This window comes from Rhinolophus ferrumequinum, chromosome 25 (genome assembly GCF_004115265.2).
Source record: "Rhinolophus ferrumequinum isolate MPI-CBG mRhiFer1 chromosome 25, mRhiFer1_v1.p, whole genome shotgun sequence".
Lineage (NCBI taxonomy): Eukaryota > Metazoa > Chordata > Mammalia > Chiroptera > Rhinolophidae > Rhinolophus > Rhinolophus ferrumequinum.
In genome coordinates, this window is record NC_046308.1 from 12,701,797 (window position 1) to 12,728,708 (window position 26,912).

Here is a 26,912-nt window from a genome sequence, read left to right on the forward strand (position 1 = left end):
TGTCCTTTAGAAGTCATGTGCTCCTAACATAATTAGATATGGTACTAGTTTAAAAATTAACCTTTCAGACGGCACAAGGGGGTAATTGGAAAGCTCAGTGGAAAGAATCTTGGAAGGTGAAACTCATCATGTCAGTTTCTCGCCATTAATTTCTCTGGCCCCAAAACTGAATGATGAACTTAACATTGCTCTTGAAATGCAAGTCACCCTGAAACTTGGAAAAGTCACAAAACTCTGGCTCTGGTCAAAATAACTTGTGAAAAAAATTACAAAGAAAAAATTATCTTGTTCCCTCGAGCAAACCTTTTAAAGTGATCCAAACAGCCTGACCTTTTCCAAAATGCATTTCGAAAATCAAAACAGAACATCTGAATTGAGGTTTTACAAAATTGGATGTACCAGAAGAAAGGGGCAGTGGTTTTGAACACTTTTGGCCAAAATGGGAAAATACTCTTTGTTAGCAAAATCAAAGTTTATACATATAAGGATTATGAATGAGCATTTATGCAATCCAAAGTGCCTTGTGGGGGGTGGCGTACAAAACGAAAAGAACAAGGAATTGAATCAAGACTGTCTTTGACATTCATACTATACAGTGACGATCTCTAAGAACCATCGACCCATGAAATAATTGAAGAGGTATCAGTTGAGCAAGGATATGGTTTTTTTAATCACAGGGTATAAAGTAAACCTTTCATCCTATTGTAACAGGCAATCCCCCCCGGAGCACACAAAAGGGGAGGTGAAGTTCTTATGAAAATGGGGTCGTTTTCATGCAAGCACACCTCTCTCTATATCACTGATAGATGAGCCCAGAAGGAAGCACGGTCTCCTTTCACTCCACCCAAAAATATACTGTTATTGAAGGTCAATCCTAGAAGCGATGGGTCACCAGGTATTCCGGGTGGTACATACTAAATGGGTGATACGGGTTATATAAGCAAAGGTCTTTGTAACCTGCTCACAATGATCTGAAAACAGAGTGGAACGTGAGCCGATTATGTGAAACAATACATCTTTTACTTGTGGTTTTTCTAAACCCCTTGGCCAGGGTCGCATTATGAGTTTTGTGGCTTTGGGTACTGTGCCTTCCTGGACCCCTTCCTCCATTTAATGGGTCCATTTATATGACTGTTTCATATAAAGACATAAACAGTATTATCTACAAAAACAGTCTCGTTGACCTGAAAGCTCAATTTTTTCTTCTAAAAGTACCATCCGCCCTACCCACAGCCACAAAACACCAAACTGGAGGAAACAGAGCTGGGAGAAAATCTTGGACATCTTTTGTCCTCAAACTCCCTTTTCTTTCTTGAACTTACGTCAGCAAGAAGGGAATGTCATTTTCGTGTTTTGTCAAGAGCAAGGGCAGAGCGGCTGTTCACCCCCCAACATCTCTCTTTCGTCAGCTGTCAGCACCCGGGGGGAGGAAGGCAGGAATCAGGCAACAGTGCTGTCAGCTCTCTGAGCTCTTGAAGCATCCAGCCTGCCACAGGCCTCAAAAGGAATTCTGCCTCATTTGTTGAGGCGCTGTTATTTTGCTGGATACTTCAAGGCACTCTTATAAATGCAGCGGCTAATCAAATCCCTGCTTCAGGAAAAATCTGAGCCATCAACAGGTCGGTTCCCAAGGACAGCTGAGAGAGAGCTGTCATATCTCCACACAGACTGAATAGTGGGTCAGAGATGAGCGGGGTCAGAATAAGGGCCTATGGATGACTTCGGAGGCCTCAGGTAAGTCTTCTGAATGGAGCTTCAGAAGTTCGTGGAAGGGGCAGGCATGGCCCTATTCAATCAGAAATCCTGAAACACGAATGCCTTCTGTGCTACCTGAACTTCTATTTCCCTTCCTCAGGAGAGTAGCAAGGGAACCCCAGCAACTGCTAGTAATGGTGCATGACTTAAACTGTCACGTGAGACTCTTAGGTGTTTTCTTTTGAACCAAATCCAAATACTCAATAAGGGGTGACTAAACAGAAGCAAACATTAAAAAATACATAGCTAAATAGTCATTAGCTGTTGAGATCCAGCATGGGGCCAAAATGCCAAATTAGGCAGGAATTGGCATGCTGCAAGCCAAATGCTAGGAGTTTGCCGAAAGCACGAAATGCTTTTTCCTGGACTGCAAACATCTTGCTCTCACAAAACTTATCAAAAGTCCTAATAAATCCTTCTTTCGATGAGAAATAAAATCTGAAACCGAGAAGTATTCTTCCACCACCCCACCCCCGCCAAATGGAACTTTTAACAGTCATTAAATCTAATGACACACATGCCAACTGTGATATGAATCATAAAAGACATTTCTTTGAACTCAACCACCTTTCAAAAGGTCCTGATAATCTATAGAATTCATGGATACCAGCTGCTCCCTCTGGTGGACAAACACAGCTTTCATTTCCCCAGGATGTCACAAAAAGCAAAATTCCAAACACATGGAGCTAATGGGAGAAAAATAAGCCCACCTCTTGAAACTTTTAGGATAAAAAACTGTGTTGAAAGGAGCAGTGAGTCAACTGTCAAAGCAGATGTTTCAAACTGTATGCGTGGGCTTCAAAATCTCTAAGATTAGTATTGTCCAGAAACCTGATAACTAGATTGCTACATTTCCTCTGCATATTTACTTTTAACATTTTTATCAAGCAAGAGGATATTAACCAATCATTTTAAAATGTTAGGGTCTTACATAGATTATGCCAACAAAACTGCCAAAACAATTAATTCTGTCTTTAAAGAACAGTTAACGGATCAAATTATTTGCAAGAGTTTCTTATGTTACTTTTAGCACCACCCAGATGGCTAAGTTTGTACCACCCGGAGACAAAAATGTTCATGACTGTTTACATTAGATTTTCTGAAGTGAATGAGAGTTGCCTGGCAGCTGATCATTCAGCTCTCCAATTGCTCAGTCATTTCTTCATTAAAGCTTCTATTTACAGTTTCTTCAAAGGACAGAAAATCCATGCTAAAAAGGAAACAATGCAGAGAAATAAAAATGAACCATCTAGAAAGAAAACCCTTTTAGAAAGGGGAAAAAAGAAAGAGTGGGCTTTTTAAAGGTCTCAATGCTGTTTTCTGAACACACAGGGGATGGCTTTCTACACTCAGATTGGCTGTGTTACGTCTCATTCAGCCTTAACTGCTCAAACTCTTCTTCTAGAATATTTCTTTATTGTAAGTAAAACTATGAACTGTCCTAGCTTCTCTCAAAAATTTCAAGTGTGTCTGGAAAAGCTATAAAAATATTTCAGTTGTTTTAATGGTCTAAAGCAGAGGTTGGCAAACTTCTCCTGTAAAAGGCTAGTCAGTAGGCAATTTCAGCTTTGCAGGCCATGTGGTCTTTGTCACAGCTACTCACCTCTGTCAACTGTAGCATGAAGAACTATGGACAATACGTGAATGAATGAGCATGGCTGTCTTCCAATAAAACTTTATTTATGGACACTAAAGTTTGACTTCCATGTAATTTTCACATGTCATAAAATGTTGTTCTTCTTTTGATTTCTTTTTTTTTCCCCCAACCATTTAAAAATGCAAAAATCATTCTTACCTTGTGGCCACAGGAAACAGGTGGCGGGCCAGATTCACCCCATAGGCTGCAGTTTGCCCACCCTTGCTCTAAACCTATGCCTTTAATTGAAAAGAGTAGCCATTATGGCGCGCAGATTTCCAAGGAGCTAGAACGAGCACTCTACAGTTTATATAAACCATGAGGAATCTAACGTTTCCAAATGACCTACCTACATACCTCTCTCTCCCCACCCTCCTTTCTCTTTCCCGTCTCTGCCTCTCAAACACACCTCTCCTGAAATCAGAGGTCAGAGTTGCCGCCCGGCTCCGGGGCAGGCAGTCATACCTGCTCTTTGATTTCTTGGAGCTTCCGGCTCTGCTCTCTGATATCGTGGAGAAGCTGCAGTGCTTTGTCATCCTCCTGGGACACCTCCATCCTTGCTTGCTCCAAACTTCGCTTTAAGCTCTGCGGAAAGCAAAAATTTTAATAGGGATGCCCTGTGGATCCTGCTCTGCTTGAAAAGATTCATTAAGGGAGCTGCAAGCTGCTTCACAGACACCAAGACGGTTTCGGGTGGCGGACCAAAGTTGACTACTTCCGGTTGGTTGCCGATTCGTTTTCATCCTGTAAAAACCCCTGGGTTCGAGAAACATCATCTCAACCTTGTGACCTTGACCTTGTGGATCCAGCCTGAAACTACATCGACCTGTCTCCTACCACCATCTACCTGTCCTAGCAGATACTTACTTGTATGGTCAGGACTAAAAACTAGTAAGATCCCTTAGCCGTTTTAACCACCATTGGGATGGCTACAAAGTCTTTTCTGTAGTATCAGTTATTCAAGGACTATCACGCATATAGCATATAGCTCTCTTTCAAAGTCGCAATGACTTCATTCTCTGCCCAGTTGTCACTTAAGACTCCGAGCACTCTATTTCCATCTCCTGGCTTCCGTCTCCTGGACACCTTTCATCCATAAGTTTCCCTCAATGCTTCAGTGGCACTGAAATATAGATCTGAAATACAGAGCTGAATAACTCCACCCACCACTGAAAGGCAGCCAAATCTGGAATGGAAACATAGCAGTTATTCTTAATTAGCCACGTCCTATAGATTTCCTCTCTTGTGAGGAGGAAAAAAAAAAAAAAACTTGAAAAATGTGTGATTCAACTTCTTAAGACTGTTTAATTGGGCACATTAAAAAAACACCTGAATGAAAAATTTAACGAGACAATGGAGAAGACAGTCTACTCTCGTGAAGGAAAGAAAGGAAAAAAAAAAAGCCACATGGTAAATAATGACAGAGGGTCTGGGTTTTATGTAAAGGCTGAGCTTTCTTGTTGCTACGCTGGTTGTAGGCAAGGAAAATTGATTTCAGGCAGATTAAAAATACATTTTCTTGTACTTATTTGCGAGTTTGGTTCCTGAGGCTGATCGTGTCGGACACGGTGTAGACCGGAGAGGTCAGGATGGGAGGTGTCACAACCCTTTGTGACTTGCTGTAATGACGACGCCCATCTCCGAGCTCGGCAGCCTACCTGGACTTTCTAGGGTCCAGTCTTACTTCTTTGGGACCTCTCACCTGGCCTTACACTACTCTGCAAATCACAGAAGCTCTGGCTTTTGTACTCGCCCTTCCTCTACTCTCTGCCATTGGCTGTGATGTGCCTCATGAAGCTGTCATGAAACAGGATGAGACACACACAACAGGAAGTGCCACCTCCAAGGGAAGGGGACTTTGGGGGAGGCTCACACTGCATTCTGTGATGTAGGTAGCAAGGTCCTGCTCCAGGAGGGATCTCTGAGTCTCAGAGGCCTTCAGCTCCACCTCCTTCTGACTAAGCACAGCCTCCACCTCTGACACTCTCCGATGTAACCGGGTCATTTCCTGTTCCATCTGAAATAAACACATCGACAGGTTAAAAAGGCCCGTGGAGGTTCGTTGGGAGCAATCAAATCTCAAGTAGCCTCCGAAACCACCTGGTGGTCTGGGCTGGCACTATTTCGCCAAAGGTTGGGATGTAAATACCATGGTTTCTTCGCCTGGGAGCGCAGTTCTTCGTAAGGATTGTCAGCAATGCTAAGTCACTCCTCTCTTTCAAGTCTCGGTTCACACTGGGTTCACACTAACCCAGTGAGCAAGGAAGCCACAATCATCATTTTTCACCTGTTTGCTTTTTGGGTTTGGTTTGGTTTTTGCAGACGTCACTTTAATTTTATCCCAAATCCATCTTGATCCCCCCCATCTCCTTGCAAAGATCTAGAGGACAAATCCAGGACAGGGCAAGGAGATATGGATTCGTCTGCACTCTTAGGAGTCCCGGGCAAGCAGTGACTTTTATGAGCTTCCAGAAAGCTGCCCCTGGCCGGGAACAGTGAGTGTTAAGAGACGTAGAGCATAATCAACACCGTGGCCGCAGTTACATAAGCAGGAGTTTTAAAAGACTAGGAAGAGAGACTTCGCATCACTCAAAGCAGATGGGATGCATCTCGGCCACAGGTGAGGACCCACGCCACCTGCCGGAAGAAGCAGACATCTGGCTGGGTCATGCTGAGGAACGGGCCGGGCCGTGTTAAATCCAGGGCCTCCTCTGGTTAAGATTTAAAGGATTTACAGCAACGTCAAGGCCCGAATTCATCTCCCTCTGAGCTGCTGGAGGCGTGACTTCAGCGAGGGAGGGAGCACCTCGCTCGCTCTGTATGGATCAGGTGGCTCAGTGCCAGCAGCGGCCCCGGGCGGCTCCCTTGGCATATATTGACGGGAGGATCCTGGAGCAAGGAGAGAGGCCGGCTGCGGAAATAAATACCTTGTGACACTTGTCCTGGGAGTCTTGCAGCTCTTTGCTTTTGATGAGAAGTTTCTTTTCCATGGAGCTAGTCTTGGCAGGGGAGTCCAGGCCCAACACAACAGACCTAGATAGAAAAAACCAATGTTAAAGTGGCAGGTAGGTGGGCCTGAAAAGCTGCATTCAGAAACGACGGCACAGATGCGGGACCTTCCAGGGTTCTGAGGCTGTCGGCCGAGCTTTTTTCATCAAGGCCATGAGGCAGGGAGGTGGAAGGAAGCAAGAACTCTGCACACAGGCGGACCTGGGTGTAAGTTCAGTCACGACTGACCTGGGGCAATGATTCAGACTCTGAGTGTCAGGTTCCGCGTCTACGAGGCAGAATGAGCATAACAGGACCTACCACACAGGAGCATTACACACAGCGTCCTGCCTACATGGCCTCACTCACTCACTCAGCAGGTCTGCAGTGTGCACCTACTGTGTTCCAGAAACTGCCCCAGGCAGGTCCTGGAATGGCAGTAAACAGGACATCAAGGTCCCTGCCCTTCTGGAGCTGACATTCCACAGAGGGCAGAAAGAAGGCATCAGGCAGACACACAGACAAAATGTTACAGACGGTGATAACTTCTGTCAAAGAAGGAAACAGGGTGATCTGATGATAGAGGACACGGGTCGCGGGTCTGCCTGAAGCAATGGTAATCAGGGAGGGCTTCTCCAAGGGGGTGACATTTGAGCTGGCGCCTGAAGGATCAGAAGGTACTGGCCACCTAAAGCTCTGGAAGGAAGACAAGCTCTAGGGAGGAGGGATAATACATGCCATAGTCTGAAGCTAATACAGACAGTAGCCAATAAATATTGCTAGTCATTATATATAATACTATAGGGATCAAATTATTGTTTATTCAATCCCCAATAGCCAGTTGGTTCTGTTTCATTTTATAGACACTGCTAAGGCTTATGGTAGGCCAAATAATGTCCCTCCCCCCAGATGTCTACATCCTGATGGTTCCTGGCATGGCAAAAAAGACTCTGCAGACGTGATGAAGTTAAGGATTATGACATGGGGGGGGTTATCCTGGATTATCTGGGTGGGTCTGATGTAATCAAAAGGGTCCTTGTAAAATGGAAGCAGAAGAGGGAAGGAGATGTGATGACAGAATTAGGATCAGAGAGAGACAGAGACAGAGACAGGAAGACGCTACACTGCTGGTTTTGCAGACAGAGGAAGGGGTCCCACACTGAGGAATTCGGGCAGCCTCTGGAAGCTGGAACAGGCAAGGACACTGATTGTCTTAGAGGTTCCAGCACGTGCTGCCTTGTCGGCACCTTGATTTCAGCCCAAGAAAACCTATCTCAGACTTCCGACCTCCAGAACTCTAAGGTAATAAATCTGTGTGGTTTGAAGCCACTAAATTTGGGGTGATTGTTATAGCAGCTGTAGAAAACGCAGACACTTACGAAGCACTGATGACATGCCTGGTTCTGTTCTAACTCTAGACATGTTTTAAGTCTTTATTCCCCACAACTACTCTATGAGGCAGATACAACTTATTATCCTCATTTTATAGATGAGGAGATTGAGGCCCAGTGAGGTTAAGTAACTTGCCAGTTACTAAATGGTTTCTGTTGGTGTCAAAAGAGAGCTGGGGTAGGGAGACTTGAGGCACCTGATAGAACCCTCAGGAAAATATCACAAAAATAATGCAGTGTGACCTCGTAAGAGTGGGCTGGAAGGATGCTCTCTCTACAGACACATACACACACAAAACTGATCCACACACGTGTATATAATTCACACAGTCTACCTCATCTCTAGAAGCAATTAATTATGGGTGGAGATGACAGTTCTCATCCAGGGCAGCTGCCCCTAGTGGTCGGCTCCCTGGGCACAAACACTGGGATTGGTGAAGGGCAGGACTGGCGCGACAGCCGGTGGAGGTTCGTGCACAGGGAGGGACGTGTGGCAGAGCCCACTGCTGCCCCACAGCCCCATCTCTGTTGCCTTGGCAACAGGGCTGCAGGAGCTGGTTGTCATTGTGCATCCGCATCTTACCAGCAGGTGAAAGTTCTGCTTCCTGCTGCCCCAAACCATGTCCCTGACTGAAAGAGGTAAGTTTCCTGCCGCACCGACCCAGAACACCTCTGTCCCCATGGCTCCCGGCCCAGTGCCAGGGCTGGCGTGATGGTGCTGGCTCACTGTACACCCCAAGGACAGCTCCCCACATATACACTCCCAGGGCAGCCAAGTGAGTCGACACCCAGTCAGGCTGCTCTGTCCAAAATCTGACTGTGCCACTCCTAACTGTAGACCTCTCCGAGCTTCGGTTTCCTCATCTGTGAAATGGGGGTAATATCAACCTACGACAAAGAGTTCTCACGAGGATTAAATGAGATGCCCTGTGTAAAGCCCTTAGCAGAGTGCCTGGCTCATCAGGAGGGTTCCATAAATGTCAACCTATTACTATTCCCACTGTCCTTTTGATCACCACCCCCTATGCAAATAGCACAGGCCTCACAGGCCTCAGTTGCTTGAAATAGTCAGACTCAGGGGGCTAAATTCCCTCTGTGCCATTATTCATGTTAAAACAAATGTTGATTATTCATAGAAATGGGCAGCAGGGACTGAAATCCAGAAATAAATCCTTTTTAAAATCTAACTTTTGGCCAGAAATTTTAACCAATTTCTACACCTCTCACTAGCCTGTTTTCTACCTAAATACAGCCAAACACACACACACACACACACACACACACACACACACTTTTTTTTTTTAAAATCTGAAATGAAGTGGGTTGCTTAGAATGGCCTTTGCTATTTCCTTTATTCCTGACTTCACTCTGGGAGGGTGAGCTAGAGAAGAAGACCCAAACCACCCAAGGAAGAAGGGATGAGGGACATAGATGGGCTCCCTGGTCCTTCAGTAATCCAGAGTCACCCACATGTCACTAAGTCACACACATTGACATGAGTCAGAGATGACAACACAGGCCACAGCTCTTTGTGCCCAAGCACAAAACTGGCAACCTTTAGAAGAATAGATCCATGGATGCGTGACCATGTGCCCAAAACTTGATGACACATGGAAGACGGGCTCCAGCGGTGTTGAATGTTTAAAGTGTGCTGCTGTGCATACAAAGCTGATTGCTTATTTGCCAAAAAAAAAAGTTTCTAGGTCACTCATTAATGAGCCCAGAATGGAGGGGACGTGCGGCCCACCCACCGGCACTTGTGGGAGACAATGCCACAGCCCTCCTCGTCACCCAAGGTGCAACTCCCTCATTCTGCTATTTTGATGCTTGACAAATGTTCACTGTTTCGAAGTTCTAAGTACGGCAATTAAGAGCTCTTCAGAATAAAGGTGCTAAAGAAATCTTTTTTTATTTTTTCAAAGAAATAAAAATCACATCTAAAAAAAGCTATAGTAAGAATTCTGTGACTAAACCCGGCTTGTAGCAGCAATCTCATAAACAATAATGGGGTTGGAGCATGAGACTGGAGGAGAGGGGGGGAAGGTCATGACAGCTTTCAGGAACTTCACTTCCCTGCACAGTATAAATCACCCGAAGAGCTTTTGAGAACTACTGATGTCGGACAATGAAAATACTCCACGTGATACTATCATGATGGATACATGTTATCATATAAATGTCCAAACTCACAGAATGGACAATACCAAGAGCGGTTGCCTAATGTAAACGAGGGACTTTGGGTGACAATGATGTGTCCATGTAGGATGTGTCCACGTAGGTTCATCAACTGTAACAAATGTCCCACTCTGCCGGGGGATGTTGACGGTGGAGGCAGGGAGAAGATGGGAAATCTCTGTACCTTCCTCTCAATTTTCTTGTGAACCTAAAACTGCTCTCAAAAAATAGTAAAGCATTAAAAAAAAAAAAAAAAAAAAAGGCCAGGCCCCAACCAACCAACCAGTCTGTCTGTAAATGAGAGACAGACAGACTGGGGGTGGAGCCTGGGCAGCTCCCAGGTGATTCCAATGTACAGACAGGATTGGAGAACCACGGTGCTAATAAGAAGAAAGTGCCTGCGACTTGGGGCCTAAGCATTTCCAACTCATAGTATGACTGTCCCCAGCATTTGATGCTAGGTGGCCTTCTGTCCACGCCATTTGGAACTGGTGCCTTTTGGCCCCTCTTTGAGTGGGAACACAATTTTGAAGTCAATCATGGTGGGCTAGGAATTTCAGACCAGGACTATTCCTACCCCCCACCCCCAATTTGAATAAGTCAATTAAAATAGACCATTTCTATGAAATTCTACAAAAGAAATATACGAGAGAGAGTTAACATGGCTCCACTTAGCATATTTGTATTCTACTCACTTTTCACATAGACACTGAGGCCAACTCAATCTCTAGCACCAATGATAGGCTCTCAATACGTTCCTCTTGGCTGCATCGATCCCCCCAACAGATATTCTAAAATAGTATCACAACTTATTCTTTTCTAGGATTTCATTCGCCATCCTTCTGACTTTCAAAACAACACCAAATTATTGCAGACAATTGCATTATTCTAGACTTGACCATAATGCATGTCATAGGTTGGGAAGTTACATCCAACGCTGACCTCAGAGCCACCAGACTGACCGTGTCCTCTTCAAGTAGCAACTCTGCCGGTCGAAAATCACCCTGAAATGCCCCATTTCATCAAGAGTAGTAGTATTTCAAGAGCTGATGGTAGTGTTGCTTGAAGGAAAGTTTGCAAAAAGCCCTGCAACTGATTGGAACTCTAAAGTTATGGGTAACGGGCACCGAAGTACTACTAGATTGAAACGATCTGATCACCAAGAATAGGACAGAGGCTACCTGCTAACTAAAGAGTCGTCCAAGAATTTCCTTTTGTTCTCAAAATTCTCAAACTTCAACAAATATTTTTTGGCCACCTTCTCTAAGTGACTGTGTATGTGAGAGGGAGAGGGAGAGGGAGAGGGAGAGGGAGAGGGAGAGGGAGAGGGAGAGGGAGAGGGAGAGGGAGAGGGAGAGGGAGAGGGAGAGGGAGAGGGAGAGGGAGAGGGAGAGGGAGAGGGAGAGGGAGAGGGAGAGGGAGAGGGAGAGGGAGAGGGAGAGGGAGACAAAGAGAATATATCCCTCCGGGGGCCGGCCAGGTGGCTCAGGAGGTTAGAGCTCCATGCTCCTAACTCCGAAGGCTGCTGGTTCGATTCCCACATGGGCCAGTGGGCTCTCAATCACAAGGTTGCCGGTTCAGCTCCTTGACTACCGCAAGGGATGGTGGGCAGCGCCCCCTGCAACTAAGATTGAACATGGCACCTTGAGCTGAGCTTCCACTGAGCTCCCGGATGGCTCAGTTGGAGCGCGTCCTCTCAACCACAAGGTTGCCGGTTGGACTCCCGCAAGGGATGGTGGGCTGCGCCCCCTAAAACTAGTAACGGCAACTGGATGTGGAGCTGAGCTGCGCCCTCCACAACTAAGACTGAAAGGACAACAACTTGAAGCTGAATGGCACCCTCCACAACTAAGATTGAAAGGACAACTTGACTTGGAAAAAAAAAAAATGTCCTGGAAGTACACACTGTTCCCCAATAAAGTCCTGTTCCCCTTCCCCAATAAAAAAAGAAAGAAATTCTTTAAAAAAAGAGAGGGAATATATATACATACACACATACATGAATATACAAGTCCTGTGATCGCATGAGAGGTACCTGTAAACCAGTGTTTCTCAACCAGGGACAATTTTGTCGCCCAGCGGACATTTAGCAATGGCAGGAGACTTTTTTGATTTTCCTGACATGGGGTGGGAGTGCTATCAAATCTAGTGGGCTGAGGCCAGAGATGCTGCTCAACATCCTACAATCCCCAGAACAACCTTCCACAAGAATTCTCCAGCTCAAAATGTCAACTGTGCAAGGTTGCAAAACCCTGCTGTGGAGGCTATACGATTAATGAAGCTACAAGTCCTGTCCTCAAGGAAGCAGCAATGTAGGTGAGAGAATTAATGCCACTACCTTTATCACTGATGATAATGCACATTTCCTGAGCACTTACTATTTGCCAGGCACTGTGCTTGGTGCTCTATGGGTTCCCTCATTGAATCTCCCCAACAATCCTATGAGGTGGGTACTACCGTGTTTCCCCAAAAATAAGACCTAGCCGGACAATCAGCTCTAATGTGCCTTTTTGCTCCAAACGGCGCATTAGAGCTGATTGTCCGGCTAGGTCTTATTTTTGGGGAAATGGTATTATTATCCCATGGCACTGATACTCAGGAATAGCTTACCCTATGACCTCTACATTTTCCTACATTATGATGATTGGGGTGCAGGGTGAGGAGGGGGGCAGTAGAGCTGGGGGTTCTAAGTTGAACTCTGCAACCCAACAGTTGTGGGTTCAAATCTGCTACGTCTTGCCTGGATGGCCTTGGACAAACCCAAGAAAAGAAACCCAAGGAAAGCACTGGCGAGGCTCAGAGGAGTGAGGTCACAGAGGAAAGGGAAATGGAGCTCTAGAGGGAAGGAAAATTCTATCCATGACTGGCTGTGTGCGATGCTGGGAGGGCAACTCTAAGCCTGAGCTCAGGACAGCTGGGTACCAAAGAGCATCCATAGGCCAGGTCAGTCCACAGCCACCCCCAGAAACAGCTCAACCCACACACGAAGAACAACTCTTTCTCCATCGCTTGGCAGCTCAGGGGTGGTAATTAAATAGGAAACAGTACAGATTTTTGAAGCCCAGCCTGGTTCATGCACCAGGCTCGATGAGATGCAGTACAATAAGGATGCTAAGAAAAGAACATGCCGCCTGCCCACACATTGCTTGCCTACTCCTCCTGGCCACATCTCTGATACACAGCCAGTTATCCCATGGAGAGAAAAGGCTCTTCTGAGCAGCGGGTGTATGTAGCCACCCACCCACACACAGCAGTGCTGTCTCTTCAAGCACGAAGCCAAGTTTGGGTTTTCCTTTTTTTTTTTCCCCAGCTTCTATTTTCTAGAAAAATTTACTCTGAAATCAACATCTCTTCCTAATATACACATCTGCTTTATAATTATGGAGGCCCAAAGAGGACTGATAGAGGGAATGGCATATGACACAGAGGGATGTTGGGCTTGGTTGTTCCTGCTGCAGCAAAAAGAACGTGGGTTTTTCGGTGTTTTTTTTCCCAAATGTTAGATGTGACCTAAAAATTGTCTTCCATGTAACTTCAACATTTAAGTAAAAAAGTGATAAAATGCAGTTTTCCCAATGTCTATAAATAATCCGCATAACTCCAAAAACACCCTTAATAAAGCTATCAACAGAATGCTTCCTATCAAGAGTATACAATCTACACTTCCATCCAAAAAACAGGTATATGCATTGAGCATTCTAATCACTACTGTAATCATTAAGATCACACTTAAGCATCCAGCCGTCCATGTATTCCCGTAGGAAAAGGACCCCAAGGTTGCAGAAGATGCCACCAATTCACAGATCATACACATCGCAAATCACAGATATTCTTGAGATAACCAAGAATGGACACTGGAGGCTAAAACGAGGGAATCAAAATTAGCTTAGCAGAGGGCCCTACCTTAATTGTGGCCAGCAGCACTAAAAATACTTGCAACTGCAAGATGTAGCATGGTGCAAAAAAGAAAAACCTCATCAGCACTCTGTTCCAAAAATATACTGGCTTTTAAGATGGAGCATTCTGAAATTTATGAACTAACTTTATAAACCAATTTTAAAACACACAGTGGTATCTCCATCATGAACACTTGAAAATATCAAAAACACTGCTCTCCTTTAAAGAGTTGCAGAGTCTAGCCAGCTTTGGGCCTCCCCCCCCACCCCCAACAGCCGCCCACACACACACAGCACATACTCACACATACATACACACTGACGTACACACATAACCAGCCGTGGACTCCAGATGAATTAGAGCTTTTGCTTTGGAATGATTACTATGCCATTCAAGAATCATTTATTAAAAACCGTGTTAATGAAAGCAGAGCTTCTCACGTGATCTCTAATGAAGTCACCTCCTCTAAGCCAGTGCCTAGCTTTGCAGGTGAATTTCACTGACAAATCTCCACTTCTTGCCTAGATGGCTGCAGGAACCCAACTTACTTCCCTGAATCAACCTGTTGTCGCCCTACTATCCACCACACAACCTCAGAGGGATGCTTTATAAAAGGAGAACCAGATATTCCACGTCCCTACTCAAAATCCTGCAGAGGCTTCCTGCTCACTGCAATTACAGATGCCCCTCGACTCCCAATGAGGTTACGTCCTGATAAACCCACTGTAGGTTGAAAATATTAAAGGTCAAAAATGCATTTCACACCCCTAACCTACCGAACATCACAGCCTAGCCTAGCCTACCTTACACGTGCTCAGAACACAAATATCCAAAAATCATTGGCCACACAGAATATCTGTTACCCTCGTGATCAGTGACCGCCTGGCTGACCGAGAGCTGCGGCCGCCCATCATCACAAGAAAATAGTCGAAGGCCCTGTGGCCAGTGAAACCTGCGACAAGGTGAAAATTCAGACGTCAAAGTACAGTTTCTACTAAATGCATGTCGCTTTCGCACCATCGTAAAGTCAAAAACTCCACACCGAACCATCGTTAAGTCAGGGACCATGTGTAGAGCCAAATTCAAACCTAAAGTTCCTGCCTACCTCATTCGGACCACGTTGCCCAGGCATCCGAAGCTCCGGCCACCTCAACGTGCTGCTCCCTGTTCGCTGGACAGACACAGGCTAGTCCTGGCCTCCAGGACTAACGTGGTTGTTCCCCATCTAGGCTCTGATTTCTTCAGAGCCCCAACCACTATCGGAAACGTTCTTATTTATGAACTTATTTATCCTGTCTTCCCCCTAACAGAATGCTAGCTTCTTGAGGGCAGGGGCAATATCTGTCTTGTTCAGTTATGCCACAAGGCCTAGAACAATATATTTGTTGCGTGACTGAGTGAGTGAATGAATGGTGTGGCAAGAACTTCTGTGCCCCAGGAAGCCTCAGTGTAAAGGTCACGGTGGGAGAAGGAACCCAAAATAAGCAGTGTGTTGAATTGATGCTAGCACGAGAAATTTTCCTGGCCCTTGCGCAGGAGATGAGCAGCATAAATTCTGGGACAGCAATGTCACAATCATACACACCCTTCTATCCAGAGGATACTCCAGCACTCGAGGGGGAGCGGGTGATGGCTAGGCTGGGCACAGCGCGCTTCCTCCTTCCCCAGCATGGAGTTCCAGACTTCACTGGAACTGGATCCTACCAGAAGCCTCGAGCATGTTTTATGGAAAGTGCGGGTTTAACTGATGCATCACAGACTCTATTCAGAGTAAAAAATTGGATGGAGATATTAGGACATCTGTCAGGCACCCTACATGGAGCCTGATTCTCTCCATAGGCAGAAACCAGCAAGATGTCTTTAGAAAGTGGAAGCAGGAAAGAAAAGAGAGTCAAAAGCACCCTTAGGCCATCCTCACCCCTAAATAACAATAACAACTATGAAATGAATACTCACTCTGCCCCAGGTGCTACCATTGCATGCTCTACGTGTCCCCACAACAAACCTAGCCAACAGGCACTATAATAACCCCATTTACATGGAAGGGAATTGTGGCTGAGGGATGCTAGATGCCTTGTTCATACAGCGAGGGGTGGAGCCTGGATTTGAGCCCATGTCTGTCTATTCCAAAGCCTGGACTTTGAATGAGTGTGTTATAGTTCGTCCCAAAAAATAATGCTTATACACACTTTAAAGTTAAAAGCTAGAAAAAAAGTTGGCCATTCCTCTGCCGTCTGCAACCTGCGTGAACTTAAGTAACCTGAGCTTCTGATCATCAGTTTTCTTACCTGTGAAACAGTGGGTCATTGCTGAAATTAAATGAGAATGCTTGTTGAGCACTTAGAATAGTGCCTGGTACAGAGTGAATTCTCAGTAGAGTCAGCTCTTTCACCTTGATTATTAGGTGACTGTAAATCCTGCATAATATAATGAAGCCATGACTGTTACAGGCCAGGTAGTGCAGTGGTCCTGGAGGCAGCCAGCTATGGATATACGTCTTAAGTCTCTTACTACCTACAAAACCTCAGAAAAATAACTTACATTGCTGAGCCTCAGTCTCCTCATCTATAAAATGGGGTTAACAGCAGCTATCTCATAGAGTTACGGTGAGATTGTGGGACTTAATGAGACAATGCATGTAAGGCGCTCAGCATAGTTCTGGGCACAAAGGAGGTCCTCAATCGATGACAGCTTCCATTAGCAGTTGTAGAAACTGTGCAGAAGGAAATGGTGTTATCCCTGGCCACTTTGGTCTAATTCAATTTGACAAATGTTCACTGAAGACCTGCCAGGGGCAAGACACAAGGTAGAAAACATGGTCCCTGTCTGTCTTCGATGAGCGTTGAGCAGGTTGGCCAGACACAGCCAGGAGATGCGACTGAAAGGCAGGCTGGGGTCTTGGCACACCAGGCTTGAAGACCAAGTTCAGGAGTGGCCATTAATTCTGTGCACACTGTGATGCTATTAAAGCTCCGAGCAGAAGAATGACATCATCCACCCGTGCTTTGGAAGAATTCCACCTTCTGTGGAGAATGGATGAGAGCCAGGGAAACTGGAGGCAGAGGAATCAGCTAGGAGGCTACTGCAATAGTCCAAGCAAAAGTCAATGAGGAGTGGCGGTGTGGACAGAAACATGGGTATAGATGCAAGTATCATCCTAGAGGCACAACTTAAAGACTCGACAACTGATGGGATAGCAGGGGGAGGTAGAAAAGAGTTTACGATGACTCAGTTTTCTTGCCTGGAAGGGTAGGGAAAGTGGCAGTTTCTTAAAAGAAATGAGGAAGCCAAAACCAGCACCTAATGGCTTACTGAGGGAGCGAGTCTGTCTGTGTTGAGGAGAGAGGTGGTGAGAAACTGGGCGAAAGCGTGGCAATGATGAACACAGGGCACGCTGAGGGGTAGGCCATGGGGAAGCGAGAGTTCAAACCAAGGGACTAAATGAGATCACCGAGAACAGGCTTACAGAAGAACCCAGGAGGGAACTCGAGGGAATGGTGTGTCCATTTCAAGGGCCTGGGACCGAAGAGGACAGCCGCGAAAGAGTGAGAATGGCAGTCAGATGGTTCAGGGGAAGACCAAATTTCCAGAAGAAAGTAGAAAGTTTCAAGACAAATGCGGCATCCCGTGGCAAGGCAGAAGTCACTGGAGTTGGCGGTTGGGTAGAATCAGCAGTTTCTGAGACAGTAATTCCCACAGAGCTGGAGAGGCTGAGGAGGACGCGGCGCGCAGGCTATTCTTGCTGGAAGTTTGTCAGAGAAAGGAAGGTGAGTGAGGTCAGGAGATGAAAGAGAAGTCAAACAGAGAGAACGGAGAGAAATCCACTTAGGCAAAGGAAGAGCTGCCAAACTGGCACACAACTTGGGAACATATAGCACCATTTAGTCAATTACTGTCTTCTTCGGGGATCCGAGGCAACCATGCAAATTAGCACGTGTAGGCCAGCAGAAACGGCGCTTGACAGATCTTCGGGAGCCTAATCTTTGGGATGGGGCTAGGATGGTTTGGATTAGATTTCCTGAAGGTATCTTGAAGACGAATGAGAAGGCGGCAGGATGGTCCTGCCAGGCCTGCCAGGCAAACACGCACAGTCTAAATCAAGAACAGAATAAGGCAAGTAGAACAAGATGTGCTCGACGAAGAGAAGGAAGAAATTGAAGGATCAAGAAGAGAGAATCCAACACAACACACAGGGTGGAATGTTAGACGCCTGGTCCGGAGAACGGCGGAATAGAAACAGCACAGGGCACCTGAGGGCAGTAACCATGGCGGGAGCTAGTTACGGAGTTTTTAACCTTTTTGGGAAGTACACCTTCGTGTACCAGAGCAGATTCTGTTACGGTTGTTGACTACGTTTTTCAAACTCCAAACACAGATGAGGCTCTTTGCAATCGGGATCTGGCACTGGTGCACACAATGACAGACACACAGAGTGGCACAGTGGGGACAGACACACAGAGTGGTGCACACAATGACAGACAGCATTGGGCTGCATGTGGAAAGGAAAACAATTTGTAAGAGAATTTTTAAGAGTATTTTAGTAAAAAGGAGGTAGGACTGATGAGAGTTCAGGCTGTCTTCCACTAGAATGAGCCGTCCCAGGATAGATGACAGGCGGCAGCTGGAAGTACAAAACGCAGATTTGAATAGACACGGATCATGGAATCATCAACAAATGGAGAGCTGCAGCCATAAAAATGATATGGATCAATTCACCAAATGCTTATTGAGCAACTTGTTCATGAGCAGCCTGAAGATATGGTGACGAGCAAAGTCAACGCAGTTCTCTGTGCTTGCCAAATAAGAACTCTCAGGAAGAGAGTACATATGTATGTGCGCACACACACACACACACACACACACACACACATCAGGTAAGAGTCTCAAAATAAGAAAAGTAAGAAATCAGAAAAACCCAAGAGCCACACAGTCCATCTATTCAATAAACTCGCAGAGACTGCCTGTCGGTTCTCATCCCACCCTGCCCCAACCCCACTGCTCATCATTCCCCACAAGGGACCGACACTTCCGACAAGCGTGTGACCCTGGGGACCTCACACAAATTTCCTCATTTCTCCTGCCTGTGGCATTTATACTTGGCAGCATGGCACAGTGGCTGAAAGATGCTGCCGTCATGTAGCCTGGCCAGGTCCAAGTCCTGGCTGAGCCACGCCACTGAGCCGCTCAAAGCGCATGGCCTTGGGCAAGCTGCTTAATCTCTCCACGCCTCAGGTTCCTCACATGTAAAATGGGAACAATGGCGGTGCCCTTCCTTATGGGCTGCTGTGCAGATGAAATGAGTTCATCTGTATAATATGCTCGGAACAGAGCCTGGTACAGAGCTGCCACCTTGTAAGGATGAGCCGTTGTTATCACTCTGCCTACCTGAAATTCTCTCTGCGTTCCTCTCCACTTATCCAAAGCTGTCTTTTAAAACACCAAGCCCAATATGTTACCTTCCCTTAGTGTGCTTATAAGTTCCCACGCACGTATTTAACGAGGGTTTACCGCATGATCCAGGAAACGCACGATGAATAACACCCTGCCCTGCCCTGGTGATCAGAGTCGACTAGGGAAAATGGACAGACATGCCAACGAAGATCATCACTGTAATTTGGCAAGAATTGTGAACTGGCCCTCCCCATTGAGTGTTGCTGCATCGGATTTTGCCTTCCTCTCCTGGATCTCCTAAAACAGTTAGATATCCAATATGTACCGGATATTCTGCAGCAAAGAATGGGGTTTGGTTGGTGTTCCCTGAATTGTCACACACATATATGCTTTGACTTGTTCAATTTGATGGAAAGGAACCCATTCTGGGCCTGGACCCTATAATTCTATCCCCCAATCCACTCCACCCCAACAACCACCTTCTACCTACAGGTATTTGGCAACTGCATATTAATTTGTGGTTGGTCAGGACGTTTAAGCTTCTCAAGCAGAAAATTCCCAGGGCCTGGGAAGCTGGGTTTCTGGTCTGGCATGACTTTGGACTACTTAATTATTGCTGAGTTCCTTTCCTATCTTCTAGGCATAAGTAGAAAGACACTATACATACATAAAACAGTATATTAGTAATAACAAAAATAAAAGTGAACATTTACTGAGACTTTTCCACGTGCCAGGTACTAGACCAAGTACTTTATATATTTCATATAATCCTCCCAACAGCCATAACAGGAGGTGTCCTTATTACCTAACTTTGCAGAAACTGACATGCAAAGAGGCCCCTAGCAGAGCACGGAAAAGGCAATAAAAACTGGTTCTCTGAAAATCCGGGAAGGCATTGAGGGCAGCCACCTTTCATCTCCACCCCACCATGTTTGGATGGCTGGCTCCAAAAATGAAATTTTCAAATCTACACAAAAGGAAAAGGCCCTGAGCCAAAAGGAAGAGCAAGCCCCCTTCCTAAAAACAGCCTATTCAGACACTGTCATCCCACAGATACCAGGCTCAATGAGATCCCATTGCTCCTCTAAGATTTCCAACTTCTCCAAAAGTGTAAAATCAGCATGTGTAAAACTAACACACACTATAAAACCAACTGGCTTTTTTTTTCCTTTGAGAGTTTATATTGGAGGTTTGCAGAAATGCACTGTTTCAACAAGAGCTTAAATAAGGCAGTACCTCAGATCTAGGAGGAAGGGGAAGGGACCTAAAGAAATGCACCCCACCCTGACAGGGAAGGGAAGAGAGCTGGGATCCATTTTTAAACCTTTAACACACTGATTTCTGTAACTATCCTACTATTGTGAAGTCCAAGCAAATAAAGGCTCACGGGAACATCCAGGCATTCAGAGCTTGGGAATTTGGTTTGGGTTACTGCTGGTTAAAAAGAAAAAGAGGCACCAGACACTCACCCACTCTCCAGCACCGACTCACCATAATCCCACCCCAAAGACAACCAAAACTAGTTCTTGTAGACTCTCTCCTACTCCCTCCAATTCAAGCTGTAAGAAACTCCCACTAAAATCTCTGACATAGAATGCTGAGATCAAGATTCTCGTTAAACCTTAAAATAATAATGCACTCACTGGCTGGCTTAGAAATAGTGTCGGGTCCCAAAAAAAGGATCCTAAAAAGTGACAAACAATCACAACAATTAAAATCATTCTCACTGCCAGAGTCTCCATGAAAATTCCTTGTTCAGTCATCTCCACCTCTGAACATTTCATTCAATTCACTGGTAACAGATCTGGGGTCAATTTACCCAGTGCAATCGAGCAGCACCTGCAATTTCCTCAGTGGTGTGAAGAGTGAGTAACAGCACAGGTAATCGATGTGTGTAAATAAAAACCTGTGACGCTGAACACTGGGAGGGGAAAAGGAGAAACTCAGGAAGAAAGACCAGGTCTCCTGGTGGCAATGGTGGGACCCCCAGAAAATGCCTCCCCCCACCTCCAAATGAATTTTATAACTACATGTCAAAAAAACGGCAGGGAATTCTAACTAATTCCATCCCTGCATCTCTTTTATTGAATTTCTAATTAATATAAGTCCAGGGTCACCTACATCCAACAGGTGGAGTGAATTTCTAAAATGGTGCTGTACGTTTTACCCATAGGGACTGCCTATGGCAGAATAGCCAAATCCAATGGCCAGATTACATTATAAAATATAAGATGAAGGGAAATCTCTTTGATTCCAACCCCGAATTGCCATGGAAAAGGCATTTCAGTTCCCCCAAAGACGGAGACAACAATTCCATCTTCCAGATAAGAAACACACCGTTTTGCTTGCATGGACTTTTTTTGTTTTATGAGAATCTTATTAAGCATTCTGTTGGGGCATGAACAGGAGCTCATCTTATGCTCTAGAGATATATTTTGAACTACCAAAGGTGAAATAGCGTGTCTTCAAATACAGTGAGCAATATAAATACAACCTGGGGAAAAGGATCACAAGTAAATTAAATCAACAAATATTTATCAAGTGCCTGGGCCTTCACACTGAGATGCCCTGTCAGTGGGTTCTCTTAACTGAGCTTTCAGTGAGAAGCAGAAAGATGCGATTACAGTCTTCCAGAAAAAATAAGCAATTAATCATACACTGCTTCAGATTAACTGCTGCATCTAAGATTTCCCCCCCACACATCATTCTGCCTTTGCCCCTGAAATCTAATTCCCTGCAGTCCTCTCTGGTTTTTCAGATCACTGATTAGCACCCTAAGCCAGCTTTCATTCTGACCCGGCCAGCCCACCACTAACCAGAACTAGAACTCCCCACACATCTTCTGATCTGTGACCTTCAGAGTGCTGTGTGTGTCAAGGTTAAGCTGCCCACTAACCACACATCCTTTCATATCGGGCCTCCACTTCTGCCCTGCTCTTCGACGCCAGTGCAAAACCTTGCAGCCTTGCTGGGCCGTTTCAAATCCATCTGACGGCACATTCAACAGCTAGTTAGCTTTCTGCCTCCCCTCCCATCATCCAGATTGCTTTGGGGTTGCAGAGCGAATTAGTCAGAAAGGTACAGCCAACACTACCAAAATCTAACCCCAAATTCTAAAACCAGCCCACAGGCAGGAGGGAAAAAACAACCACCTCAGCATCTCTCAACAGAAAAATCTCTCTCAAATTCAATCACAGCCCTCAACCCTATTTCATAAGTGCCCAATTCCCCACAATAGTCTGAAATCTTTTCAGGAACATTACTGTCAAAATAGCACCCAAGGGGAGACACCATCCAAGAACCAACATGACATCTCTTCAAATTGATATCTAAGCTACAAGCACAACAAATCAGGAATGAATGCTACCAAGGAGAAAATAAAATTCTGCTCTTCTCCTAAGTGGGCAGCAACTAATTATCCAACATTAATCCAAGAGCCTCCAAGTGAGGGAGCCGGGCGTCGGGGGAATAACACAGCCGGTCCAAGACCTGCCGGGGGAACTCACAACTCTGAACGCAGAATGTCATCGGAATATCAGAATGAAGCAAGACACTGAGCTCCTACATCCAGAGGCTACTGCATATTAGAGACATTGCAAGAGGCTGGAAGGCAGGACCCTCCAGACCCAAGTGCCACGCTAACGCGTTGTTTCATTAGCTTTTTCAAGAACGGAGAAAGACCTATCATGTCGAGAGGTTTACAGTGATATTTCTACTTCCATTTTCTTGTCTCCTGGTTTGTTTTGGGTTTTTTTCCCCTGTGAAGCCCCGTTTCTGGGAATCCATGACTCGGCGACATCACACTCCCTCCCGGTGGCTCACGGTAACGGGGCTTTCTCTGGCCGCCAGTGCTCTGCCAGCTCAGAGGCTCAGCTGCCAGAACCCTGATCTTGCAGCAGACTTCGAGCGGAGGGAGCTGGGCACCATCTCTCTATTGGCGCTCTGGTATAGCCACTTGCAGCTCAGCTAAATCTATCGGGAAACCTTGAGACACGGCTTTTAGGATTCTTTCAAGAGAGCCAAGATAGCAACCTCCACCCACCCACCTGAGAGCGAGATGGATACACAGGTGGACAGATAAATAGACGGACAGCTCCTCTAAACCCTGCACAGTTCTCCTTCCAGTGAGGATCTGTACCGCCAGATATCTCCCCCTACCTCCTCCCCTCTAAAGAAGAGCAAAGACTGAAAAACTAACCCAAAGTACCCAATTGACAATTACGATGATGCGGACAGGAAGAGGTAGGTACCTTAAACACGGCCAAATGAGAATATTAACAGTCCGCCCACCAAAGCCCAAACAGGTCAACTGCTTTCCAAACGCAGGCTGACGACCAGCTTCCCTCCACCGCACACCCCCCACCCAACCCCCTTTGAGCTCTGTACACCTTGCATCAAGGCAGGTCCCTTAAAAAGTCAAATTCTCACTTACTCAGATCTACCAAGAATCCCCAGTGCCTTGCTGTACGAAAACCCCACAAACGGCAGTTCTTCGCCGGAGAAACCTGAGGGGTTCAGCTGGCACGGAGAGGATGAAACCCACGAATTCTTCTCTGGTTCATCAAAATTGGAGGTGTCATCATCAGACTTGAGGGTGGGAACGAAGGGGGGAGGAGCTGGTTAAAGAAAAACAAGAAGGAGGGGGGGAGAGAAAAATTCAGGCGGATTCAACACTGTTGCGGAGAAAATCATCTTACTCCTTCAGCGTTTGCAATGGCACTGCAGCGCCTGCTTTCAATCTCGCTCACACAGCATCGGCTCTTACAGCAACAAGAGATTAACCCCTTCTCTGCCAACATGGCCACCCACCGGCAGACAGGCTGCCTTCCCTACTGGGATAAACTGAAGGATAAACTCAAACAGGTCACTTGGTGGAACAAAAGCACTTGGAGAACTCATTTGAGCAAGCCGCTCATTCCTGGTATTTCCAGAAAGCTTCTTCTACAGAGAAGGCATGCTGAATGGTGCCAGCTTGCCAGGTGACCTAACCCTATTTACTTCCTCTTCAAGACAGATCTAAATTATTAATATTTAGTGCTCATCACTGAAATGAGATGGAATTTCTACACCTTGTGGATTAACCAGAACGAGAGGAAGGAGCCGGAAAGAGGGCTGGAGAGGTATGTAACAGTTCACATTAGGATAGCACTGCAGTCGAGCTCATTCATATCCGGATGAATATACTCAGAGCTCTTATGAACCACTTTTTTTTTTAGTTCATTATCCCTCCTCCCCAGCTGAAGCATGGCCCCTGAATCCACCGCAGTTTAATCAGCATAATGAAACACCAGGCGAATAAAGTTCTTCCCCATGATTTACAGCTCTCCTGCGCGCTGAGGGTGTGCACGCACCGATGGACATCTGCGTCCTACCTCGTTAAGGCATGACTCCTGGGGAGGAGCATCGTATGATCTTCTCCACTTCCTGCAGACCTACTAAACTCTCTCAGTCAGGGAGGTAGACACTCATCCATCAGTCACCAGCAGGCTGCCCTTTGTGGTGGGCTCCCGGGGGTGTAGCCGGCCAGAAGCGTTACCATGGCTGCGGGCTGAAGCGTCTGTGGCAGTCTGTGGCAGCCCCGCCGGCCGGCCGAGGTGGCTAGCTGGGCATCACATCCCCCGCAGTGCAGGCTTCATGCTCCCCACTCCGTGAATGCGTGCTCTGGCTGTAACCCCACCTGGCCGCCTGCGTGACAGGGGCCAATGCTGATCCGAGTGGCAGAGCAGCATGAGTCACTGCCGGAGTTCGCTAGAGCGCCCCCTAGGACAGTTGTCACAACCCTTCGCAGTCCAGACTTCTTTTTTTAACTCCTTGTTTTCTGGACAAAGCTGTGTGCCAGACCTGAGCAGCAGTCTGCCTTCTGCTTACACTCAAAAGAATCTGCCTGTTTCCAGAGTTCCCCAACGACAACAACCTCTGAAGCGGCGCCCGGAAGTAAATGGAATGGTGAAAAGATGTGGAGGAGGGAGGAGATGATGCCACAAGCAGGGGGTCTGGCTGCTCCCAGGAAGTACAAAACAGTCTTGTCAGAGCTTCAGGTGCATTGAGATGAGGTTGGAGATGGAAAAAGTAAAATGTGCACTGCTATAAAATTATTTAACACCTCCAAGAGCTCAAGAGAACTTAAACCTTCCCTGTTAGTAGTGGAATCTACTTGCTTAATACTTTAAAATTGAACTGATGGAAAGAAAAATTACACTGAATGCTTCAGCCTATCCCATGTGTACTTCCATCAACACAGCGCAAATCCAATCTCATTTCAATTACCCAAAGCCTTTTTAAAGCAAAAAAAAAAAAAAAAGTGTTTTTTTTTAATGAAAATTGCCTTTTTTAAGGATCAAAAAGAGAAGTTTTCCATCCCCAAATAAGAAAACTCAGATAAAGACTGAGGAAATATATAATGAGAGATTTGAACAACACGATAATAATATGGGAGCATTGTAGTTAATGGCACATACTTTGGAATCTGACTGAGTGAGTTCAAATCCCAGCTCCACCACTTACCAGCTCTGTGCTTTTGGGAAAGTCACTTAACCTCTCTGAGCCTCAGTTTCAATATAGAAATAACTTCTTCAAGGGACTGTTGGAAGATTTAAGTGAAAAAGTCCATATAAAGTGTTTAGCGTAGTTCTTAGCATACAGTAAACACTCCATAAAGATTACCTGCTATTACTATTATTGCTCATGTGAGATACATGTTTATATAGCAGATCGATCCTGCAATTATTGAAGTCCAGTAAGATACAGCAGAATCTACACAAAATATTCTTTTTTCCTATACAAAACATAGACACATTCATGTGAATGTTTGTTACTCATACTGTACCATTTAATTCCTAACAGAAGTTGAATTTCCTTTCCAATATATACTAATCTATTATCAGGAGACTGGAATAGAATTTCATTTCTGAGTGAGGAGTATGATTAATATAGGGGTAGGAGCCACCCTCTGTGAAATAATTATGATTTAGAAATTCCATATTATAAAATAAGATTCCTCTTCAAAATTCCATCACGCTCAAAGCTATAGCCCATGTGGTCAAGATTAGAAAAAGGGTCACATAATCTTCAATAAAAGGAAAGAGAAGTCAACATGAAATACACCGGCTGGTAACAGCTTAGATATTTACAGGACAGATTAAAAGCTAAGGATGTAAATTTCCAGGCAGGTAGTTAGTTGAGTACAACGGGAAACTCAAGGGCTCCTAAGGGCCACATCTGGGCTGGGAAGAGAGCCACAACTTCAAGCCAAAGAGAACTGGGGGAACTGGAAATTCTGAACCCACCGGAAAGTGACGAGGATACTCACCCTTGGCTAGGGCCCTTGTGGGGGAAAGAAATAAGGCAGCTATTAAAATTGTAATCCCAGGTAGGGTATCTGCCTTCACAGTATCCTGCATGGTGTGGGAACTACAAGGCAAGAAATTAACATCAATACTGGTCCAGAATCACTGAGCTCTCAGGGTACTGGCAGACACAAGTGGAGAACTTACAGGGGTATTTTCACAAGCCAGAACACATAGAACTGTCTCTCTCTCTCTCTCTCTCTCTCTCTCACTCACACACACACACACACACACACACACACTCCCTACTAGAAATGAATTCACACAAAAAAAATAAAAACCAACAACTACACATAACAAGGAAAAAAAGACCACCCAAACTACCATGAAGGA

At 45.6% G+C, this 26,912-nt stretch overlaps 1 protein-coding gene across 12 annotated transcripts in view; it reads right to left on the reverse strand.

Annotated features, from left to right (window-relative positions):
- CIT (citron rho-interacting serine/threonine kinase) overlaps nt 1-26,912 on the reverse strand; it is a 156,026-nt gene that overhangs the window by 71,839 nt on the left and 57,275 nt on the right. For all 12 annotated transcript variants that reach the window (XM_033097805.1, XM_033097801.1, XM_033097806.1 and 9 more), the window contains exons 10-13: nt 23,666-23,849; nt 6,319-6,424; nt 5,265-5,408; nt 3,857-3,976 (exon numbers count right to left, since the gene is read on the reverse strand). In XM_033097805.1, the coding sequence (XP_032953696.1) occupies nt 3,857-3,976; nt 5,265-5,408; nt 6,319-6,424; nt 23,666-23,849 (554 nt within the window). The remainder of the gene's footprint in view (nt 1-3,856; nt 3,977-5,264; nt 5,409-6,318; nt 6,425-23,665; nt 23,850-26,912) is intronic.